Raw genomic sequence first — 10,137 nt, forward strand, 5'->3', positions numbered from 1 at the left:
TGTTATAATGAGTATTTTTGACCAAGGAAGTAAACAGTTAAAATTAATGTACACTGTGTTCCAGAAAGACAAATGATAAGAAGTGAGATGGGACTGAGATGGGACTCCCATGACTGCCAAGGTAACTATACATTTAACTGCTGTCAGTGTAATTCATACTGTTAAACTCCAATGGATAGTAACACTTTTTGACTGTTCTCCAAGAATGCACCAGCATATTTTACATTTGGCTGCATGCAGACCTGCGACTACTCAGATCCAACTACGAAATTTTAATCTGCAAGTACACATTTCCATGAAAGTATGCAGATTTTTGTATGCACAAATCAAACTATGGATGCATTTTTGAAGGCACACTCAAAATTTGTTCTTGAATACCAAGGTTAGAATGATAACTGCTAACAAAGATTAAAAAGTCAAATACCGTTGAGGTCCTGTTTTTTTTCTACAGCTGCTCTTATGTATGTCTCAGTGTACAGAAGCCTCTCTCCCTCCCCCAACCCAAGATCTGAGGGTAAGGAGGAGAGAGGCCAGTTTCAGAGAATGAGGTTTTTGTAACTGTAGATGTTCATGCTGAAGGATTTTTTGCATGGGGACTCCTTTTTTATTGAGATTAAGAGCTGTCTAGTTACAACTGGGATTGGCTGTTACTTCTCATCAAGAATTGCTGAAGGCACACAATCAAATATACAGTAAGAATCTTTAGTTTCAAAAGACTGTGCATTCCTGAGCAGGAAATCAAACAGCAAACGACTGCTCTGGCTGGCAAATTAACTTTACCGTTTCATACAAAATATTAAATGCAATTTATGAGAATAACATTATTAAATAGGAGTTGGGATGGAGAATGTTCATCCTTCATTTCTGCAAGATGCTTTGGTTTAAACTAATATTTACATGTAAAAGATTGATGATTGAATGAGTGATAATAATCTACTGGAAAAAAAATCTCTTTTGTGCCTATATCTATCAAATTATTTTGCAGATAAGACAATGTTGTATGCACAGAACAGATCAATATATAAACATCATGTGTATATTTACTTGTCACACAGAACCATCATACTAAGGAAGTGCTTCATGTCACAACTCAGGAAATTAACTTAACTGAAGAACCTGTAAGATTTTGCTCAAAGAAGATTCCTAAACTTTTCACACTGGTTGCAAGGCTCGTCGTCCAATGAGGTGCTGAGCATCCTCCGCTCCCATGAACTGAGATGGCAGAAATAGGCCCTCAATACCTGGCAGTGCCCAGCCTAGACTCTGTGTCCCTGACACAGTCAATATTAACCTTCTTACAATGGGGCAACACCTCTACAGGAGGGCATTTCTCCAAACTGTTCTCTCAAAGTCCATAAAACCGTCATGACCATTCATACCAACAAAAGTCTTAACTGTTAGTCTCTCCCAATGCTCTGGGTGGCAGGGCTGTGAGCTCCTCGGGCAGTACAGCTGCAGAGCCTGGCCTGACCCGGTGCTCTGTGCTGCGTGGTGGTGGCAGGCAGTGCAGTAAGGGGGCATGGAGCAAGGGGGGTTGGATAGTGGGCAGGGGAGTTTGGGGGGTGGTCAGGCGGTGGAGGTGTGGACAGAGGTCGGGGCAGTCGGAGGGGAAAGAGGGGGTTGAATGGGGTAATGGTCCCGGGGGGCAGTCAGGAAGGAGGAGAGGTTGGATGAGGCGGCAGGGGGCAGTCAGGGGCAGGGGCTCTGGGGGCAGTCAGGGGACAGGGATAAGCGGTGGTTGGATGGGGCAGGGGTCCCGGGGGGGGCCCATCAGGAATGAGAGGAGGGGTTGGATGGGGTGGCAGGGATCCGGGGGTGGCCAGGGGATGGGGTTGTGGATGGGCCAGGGGTCCCTGGGGGGGCTGTCAGGGAACAGGGTGTGTGTGGATGAGGCAGGATCCCGGTAGGGGGGAGCAGATAGGAGGTGGGGGCTGGGCCACGACCCCCTCCCCTAACCGGCCCCCCATACAATTTTCGAAACCCGATGCGGCTCTCGGGCCAAAAAGTTTGCCTGTCACTGTACTAGGTGACATGCTTCTATACTGCACAATAACAGTCTTTTAGGGCAGCCTCAAGATTTCTCTGTAAACAGCAGCAAATTTACACAGTTAATTTATTTAAAATAATGTAGAGGTTTAAGGGAAAGCATTCATTCACAAAAAAAAGTTGTTAGTTCAACTTTTTTAGCCCTATGACAGCAGGATATAAGCTCAAAAAGTTGTAAACAAGGTAGAGTAAACACTTTGTTCATGACATGTCATGAACAAATTATTAAAATGTGTTGTCTCCTCAGGTGTCAGTTTTTTCTCTCTTTCAGTGACTGATGGCTCCCAGTGTTATTACAGAAACAGATTGATCTTTTTAATGAGCTAGTTTAATAGACTCCAAAATCTCACCGTGCCTGCTCAGCCATGTCAGACCATATGCACCAAGAAAACATTCAGTAAAACACTAAGCTCTGTTGTCACATTGCTCTATAAAACCTCACATACAGTAGATATGCATATGCAGAAAAATAACTAGAGATGGAAAATGCATATGCAAACAAGATGCTGAAATTATACAAGGAAAAAAATTTAGCCTCCCAGGACATACAAGTGTGCATATATACAATACACACTCCCTATTTTTCTTCCTAATTCTGTCTTTGTACTGGAGTCAGAGTTAGAGCATACAAGCACACTTAGGTGTATGTTGTATGTAAACATACTAGCACCAATTTTGGAAGAGAGTGGGAGAGAAGAGGAAAAATGTGTAAGATTATATCCAACTGACTTCAGCAAGAGCAATGAGCACATATCAGGATTCAGAATCAGGTCCAATGATCTCAGTTTCCCTGGAAAGAAGCTGCCTTTTATCTTCATACACCCTTATATGCACATTGTTGGCAGAGTGGTAGTGACACTTACACCTATCATTAAGATACCTAACATTTTTTGACATATTTTTATTTTTTATATATGAAGATTTAAACAAATAGTACACACATCCTCACGTGATTCTCCCACCCCCAGATAAGTAATCTTTAACAATTCAATATTTAATAAATTATGGAGCAGAAGTCATTGGTTTCACCACTCATGTAAATCTGAGGCCATGTTCTGGCTCTAAGGAAGAATTTATCTGGTTGATTCACTTGTATTATCAAATCTCAAATGATGCAGACTTCTGTTCAACAGATTTAAGACTCTTCTACACAGGATTCTCTCACTTTACTGTTTGGTTGAGTACCAGTATTACTAGGGTCACATGACAACTCCCCTGGGTTGGATTCAGCTGAAGCTGTTGCCTGTTTCTTCCGTTCAGAGTTCCTTGACTATGCAAGACCTCTAGGTGCAACTATGTCCACTAAGTTGTTCAATATTACCAAAACAGAGTCTTCTTTATGAAGCTTTGGATAGCATTCCAATAAAGTAGAAAGCGTTTTTAGACCTTTTAAATTTGTAGTCAGTCAGTAGTCCTTTAGAAGGATCATTAAGGGTGAAGATGTACTTCTAAGTTCAGCATGGTTCTGATCTGTTGACTCATTAATGGGTGAGTTAAGATTACACCAAGGACTGTGTGAGGGGTTGCCTTATAGCTCAGCAAAGCTAGTATGAAGTCTTTTGATAGTAGAATTCTCTCAGCAACCTGCACTGCTCTCTCCACCAGTTCATTCCCTTGTGGACCGTGAGGGCTTAAAACGAACATATGTGAAATTCTACCTATCATAAAAGCTTGGAAATCAGCCCTGAGAAACTGGCTCAGTGTGAGTAGCTATTGGTTCTGAAATGCCAGAAAGAGATGAAAGTTAAAAGATATCTTCTTTTGACCTGCTGTCATATGGGTTAAATGAGAAGTAGAATTTCTGCCAAGAAATTTAGTCATGGGAAACCATGTAGGTATGATCTTTGTTAGGCAGATCTAGTGCTATTTACTTCACCTATCCAAGACCTAATGAGTAGTATCCTGTGGATATGAGAGATTTTTTTAAGTTGTGTCTATTACTCAAGCATTCATGATTCCGCCTTGTATTCTAGGTCCTGCCCTATGGTCGACCACCACACTGACATTTGGGTTTACTCCCATCATTTTGTGATACCTTCTTTTTCCAATATGTATCATTTCCAATACATTGTCCTGCAAAGACTGAGTGACTATGACATAATTGCCACAGGTAACTGGATTTTCAGCTTTGGTGATTCCCCCTCTCTTTGTATCAGTCACATGTTGGATGTGGGACTCCTGATAATTAACCAGGCCACCTATCTTGGATACCTTTTGCTGCTGTGTGTTAACATTTGTGGCTATTTCAGTTGGTTTGAATTTGTGTGGAAGGTGTAGCAAAGAAATGCCACTCAAAAATTGCACCCACATAACCATCTTCAGCCTCTGTAAAATTTTGGTGGCCAACAGGACTTCTCAATAAGGTGTCATCCAGCACAAAGGATTTCCCTGGCACATATTTTGCAGTAGGTTAATATCTCAAATGCATGAGCATTCCCTGCCATCTAATGGGAACCTTATCTAGATTTTCAGTGTTTGTGAGTGGCATGAGTGGTTTGAGGAATCACTAACTTGACATTTTCAAGACCTAGCACATATCCTGTGAACCTCTCACATTCACATATGCTCAAATATCTGCTATTTTATTTTAGTCTAGCAGCATCACTTGCCTTCAGACCTTGTTTTTCCTTATGTTATGTTCTTCCACTGACTGGCCATAAACTAAACTGTCACCCACAAAACTCTGCACTCCCTCCAGGCTCCACAGAATCTTGATGTTTTATCCCCCTTAAAAGATTTCTGGGGCCCCAGTGATGCATAATGCACAACAAAAGTAATATCTTCTGAATGGCTTTATAAAAGTTGTCAGCTTAGTACTGCCAGTGGCAAGTGAAACTAGCCAAAATCCACTATTTGGATCCAGTGCGGAGAATATTTATGGAGATTCAGAAAGAACTCAAACACCTGACACTATTTCACTGGACAATAGTTTAAAAAAAAATCAAGAATCACTTTCTTCTAACAGTGAATAAGTAACTTTATTGGAATAAGGGAACACAGTATCGTCCCTTGTCCCTAAAGCTAGTCTGTGATTCTTTTTCTGTTTCTCCACAGGGCTTCCGCCTAGAATCATCCCTAGCCCCACAGTGCCCCTGGCTTCCTTCCACAGATTTAAAGAAACAGTAAATATATCCTTACATATCTGCTATGCAAAATCTAACAACTGAATAAGGAATTACAGATCTGATTGCATTCTGAAGCAGTCTCTTTGTTCCGGTATTTATCAGGATATCATCAGACTCCCAGATGTGCCTGGAGCACTACAGCTCAGTAACCTGCTATATGTAGTTCTCCAGTGTTTCCATAATACAACTGTATTTCATATTTGGGAATTGCATGTAGACGTGATAATCACATTTGTATTCAAGAAAGTGAGTACTGTAATTATAGTCCCCAGTAAGGGTGCCTATCCAGCTTCCCATATTTAATACTTCCTCAGACAAAAACCCAAATACAGACAGATTCGCATATAGAGTAGGAACGATCTGCTAATCACTTTAAGCTGCATACAGATATTATGCACCAAATGGTTAGTGATAGTGCTGTGAACAGTTATGTATTATTCCCAACTACATATGGCCAAATTCTGCCTTAAGACTTCTCATGTGCATGCAATAGAGATTCATTGCCTGGAGTCAGTGGGAACATTTCACATGGGTCCAAGTAAAATTTGCCAATTATTTAGCTGTAACTGAAAAAAATTAATCTTGGAAAACTCAGCACAAATTTTGTAGAATGAAATGGAGTACCCCACACCACTCTTATTGCAATAGATCAGCACGTTAGCTTTACATCCCAAAGCATGTTTACAATTGCAGAGTATTAGCACTCTGGCCTTCTGACCTGTCTGGAGTTCGCCTCTTTCCGTTTTCGTTCACATCGAGAAGCAGCTCTGAGGAGTCAACAGGTGAGGTGGTGCTGGCATCCAGAAGCAGCTGTTCATGCTGAGCGAGGTACTGGGCGGGGTTCTGCTTGGCCAGCCTTGCACAGTGCAGGAGCTCCCGCTGCAGCAGGGGCAGATTGGCCTGTAAGAGTGTTTCAGAAATTAAGGGAGCAGCTGAACGACTCTCAGGCAGTTTCACAAAGATGAAGTAGCAAAATTAGAAATCAATTAAAAGCCCACTCTGGGATGCGTTTATTTCATTCATCTTGACTTATATTTATTTTAGTTAGCCGTGTTAAACCATATAGCCTCATTAGAGGTTTGAGTGATGGCTGAAATACATGTATGTGCACACATGAGAGTGGAAGAGTTCATTTGCTGAACCATAAAACAAAACTGAAAATACTACAAGAAAAAAAACAAAAAAACAATATTCAGGTCCAAATCTTTAAAGGGTAGCGAGAGCACAGCACTAGCTCACTTTATCTCCTGTCTTGTTATTATGCAATATTTGTGTTTCTATACAGCTGCTGTCTTTACATGCAAAACAACTCCCCTATGGAAATTTAGTATTCAGATTGCAAAGTACTAACTTTCATTTTTTCTTGATTTAAGGATGAACACCCAATTCTTACTTGGCACATGTTTATGCATTAGCTACAGTATTTAGTTATGTTATCACATACTACAGAAGTTATCAAATACTACATATTTTTTCTACACTCTCAAATACACATACAATCTTAAAACATGTGAACAGATTATTAAAGAAGAGTAATGTAAGTGTGCAATGAGACAAAGTTAGATGTATGTTGTTGAACCTAATTTTTTCGTGACTTTTAAACAATTAACTACCACTATAAACGTTCATTTTTAAATGGAAAAGTATTTTTAAATCATAGACTCATAGGACTGGAAGGGATCTTGAGAGATCATCTAGTCCAGTATTATCTAGACCATCCCTGACAGATGTTCGTCTAACCCGCTCTTAAAACTCTCCAGTGATGGAGATTCCACAACCTCTGTAGGCAATTTATTCCAGTGAACCACCCTGACAGTTAGGAATTTTTTCCTAATGTAAAACCTAAACCTCCCTTGCTGCAATTTAAGCCCATTGCTTCTTGTCCTATCCTCAGTGACAACTTAAGAAGAACAACTTTTCTTCCTCACTCTTATAACAACATTTTATGTACTTGAAAACTGTTATCATGTCCCATCTTTTTCCAGACTATACAAATCCAATTTTTTCAATCTTCCCTCATAGGTCATGTTTTTTAAACCTTTAATCATTTTTGTTGCTCTTCTCTGGACTTTCTCCAATTTGTCCACATCTTTCTGGAAATGTGGTGCCCAGAACTGGGAGGCCTAATCAGTGCAGAGTAGAGCGGAAGAAGTACTTCCCATGGCTTACTTACCACACTCCCTAATACATCCCAGAATGATGTTTGCATTTTTTGCAACAGTGTTACACTGTTGACTCATATTTATCTTGTGATCCACTATGACCCCTAGATCCCTTTCTGCAGTATTCCTTCCTAGGCAGTCATTTCCCATTTTGTATGTGTGTAACTGATTGTTCTTTCCTAAGTGGAGTACTTTGCATTTGTCCTTATTGAATATCATCTTATTTACTTCAGACCATTTCTCCAGTTTGTCCAGATCATTTTGAATTACAATCCTAGCCTCCAAAGCACTTGAAACCTCTCCCAGATTGGTATCTTCCGCAAACTCAAAATAGCTGAGAAGGATTTGCTCCATCTTTAAAAAGAAATTAACCTTTTGAGATAGACATGGAACACTCCAGCCCAAACTGTTTTGGAAAGTTTCAAACACTTGAGAAAGAAGTTATAAGAGAAAATGCTTTGCCACCTTAGTTAAATCATATGACACCAGGCACCAATTATCATATCCTGGTGATCAAAAGATGTACTACGTACCAAACAGATAGGTATGGATCATCATCATAATTCTTGCTACAGACTTTCTGTATTTAAAAAAATATAACATTCTTCTCAGGGACTAACGGTGCATCTACACAGCAAGAACAACCAAAAACCAAAAGTGGCAATAAGTCACAGAGCTCGGGACAACTGACTCGGGTGTGTAGGCTTGGGCTATGGAGCTAAGAACAGCAGTGTAGACATTCGAGCTCAGGCTGGAGCCTGGGCTCTGAGACCCTCCAACCTGGCAGGCTACGCTGCTATTTTTAGCCCTGCAGTGGGAGCCTGAGTCAGTTGACCCAGGCCCTAAGACTTGCTGCTGCGGGTTAATTTTTTGCTGTTGACATATATTTAGAAGCATAATTTGCTATTGGAAAAAAACCACCAGTGCTACCACTTAGTCTACAGGCCCTCAAGAGAGTTAGAAAGACATTGCTGTAGAACTTTAGGACTCTAAAAGTTCGTAGAACCTTTTCAACATTGTATTTTGTGAAAGTGAACAAAACATTAGCCTGTCTATATTCACTATTAATAAGATGCCTACTATCTAATAGATGTCATTCCAATTCTGCTGGCAGTGGCAACCACCACAACTGGCATGGAGGGAGAAGGGGCTTTAAGACACATAAGAATAAAATTGGTCCAGCTACCTGCCTGACTTGATGGAGGGATGCAGTGAAACTAACAATGCAAAGAGAATTATACATATATAAAATTCTGAGAAATTGTAGGATCAGAACCTGGATTACAATACTGCCATATAATTATATAGTACTTTTCATCTTCAGTACTGTATAAACTGAAATTAACCCCCAAAATACCCATCTGAGGTAGGAATGCAGCAACATACCCATTTCACAGATGAGAAAAGTGGAGAACAGATTCATACGATTTCAGGGCCACAGACAGAAAGAGTCAGTATCAGTACTCATAAATTCCTGGCTCCCAGCTCTCTGCTTAAACCTTACAGGTAAGTGCCAACTTTTTTAACTAGGTTATTCTGTGGGATCAACAAAGCTGCCAGTTAATATAGTAGTGTGCTCAAATACTATGGTAACAGGTGAAACTATGAAGCCATAAGATACAGAAACGAAGTCGTGGTCCAGTGTATCACAAATTGCACTAACAAAAAAATCACTGAGCTTTACGTAAAGAAATAAAAGTACTGAGTGGACTTGTCTAAAAAAATCATTGCTTTGAATTTTTCATTTACACTTTTGTTTTGTCACTTTTTGCTTTGTTTCCCAAACCTCAGTGAAGTTTCATCTCATCTTACATGCTCCAAGAAGATTTAAAAATGTTATTAAAGTTAATGTCTAAAATTAAATATACACAAGTTAAGAGAGATGGTACTGTACATCCAGGGTCATGCTTGAGTTATGAGGGATTACAGGTATTGCTTACAAGGATCACGAGATACATACATATCACATAACCAGCATAGACCCAGATTGGGGTACAGGAGTTTTTAAAGCATCAGTGGATAAGTGGGCTTCGGTACGCCACCCATGGAATGTATTAAGAGTGCAAGTCAGTATCAGTGTGGCGAAGAAGTACATGGGTGGGGTGCGTCCTTTGGCTCATCAGGGAGGGAAGTGGGTTGTCTATTTTCAGACCAAATAATCTGTCACCCAGATATGGAACACTAATACTATAGTAATTTTATCACTTAAATTATCAAGGAGGCTTATTAATGTAAGTGGGTACAAATAAGTATAAACTGGACATGAATAAATTCAGGTTGGAAACTAGAAAAAGATTCTAACAGTCAAAGGAGTGAGGTTCTGCAACAACCTTTCAATAGGAGTAGGGGGAGGGGAAAGGACAACCTAACTAGTTTTAAGAAGGTGCTTGATCCATTTATCATGGGGTTCCCTGTGATAGCAGGAGACTGGACTCAACATCCCAGGTAGGGTGATCATCCATCTCTAATTGGGCGGAACAGTCCCAAAATGTGCAGTTCAAGTCCTGGTCCCAGGTTGAATGACTCTGGGACCGCATTTGTCCTGGATTTCCTGTGGCACCGCTCTATGCCTGCCTCAGGCTCAGGGGCGACACCAGCTGCATCCTACTGGGTAGGGCTGAGGTGGGCCTTAGTCCCCCTTGCCATGAGGCCTCTCTCCCTGCTCTTCCTCTTTCTCCCAAGACCCCGCCCTTGGCCAGGCTAGAAGCCTGAGCCAGGCAGTAGTAAGAGCCAACCAGGGAGTCTGGGCCATTGTGGGGAGCCTCAGAGTCTCACACCCTCCACCTGCCCTGGACGGTGTGCAC

At 40.9% G+C, this 10,137-nt stretch overlaps 1 protein-coding gene across 6 annotated transcripts in view; it reads right to left on the bottom strand.

Moving 5' to 3' along the window:
- Nucleotides 1-10,137, bottom strand: part of RUNX1T1 (RUNX1 partner transcriptional co-repressor 1) — a 146,730-nt gene that overhangs the window by 42,101 nt on the left and 94,492 nt on the right. For all 6 annotated transcript variants that reach the window (XM_050940944.1, XM_050940943.1, XM_050940941.1 and 3 more), the window contains one exon: nt 5,890-6,071. In XM_050940944.1, the coding sequence (XP_050796901.1) occupies nt 5,890-6,071 (182 nt within the window). The remainder of the gene's footprint in view (nt 1-5,889; nt 6,072-10,137) is intronic.

This window comes from Gopherus flavomarginatus, chromosome 2 (assembly GCF_025201925.1).
Source record: "Gopherus flavomarginatus isolate rGopFla2 chromosome 2, rGopFla2.mat.asm, whole genome shotgun sequence".
Taxonomy (NCBI): Eukaryota; Metazoa; Chordata; order Testudines; family Testudinidae; genus Gopherus; species Gopherus flavomarginatus.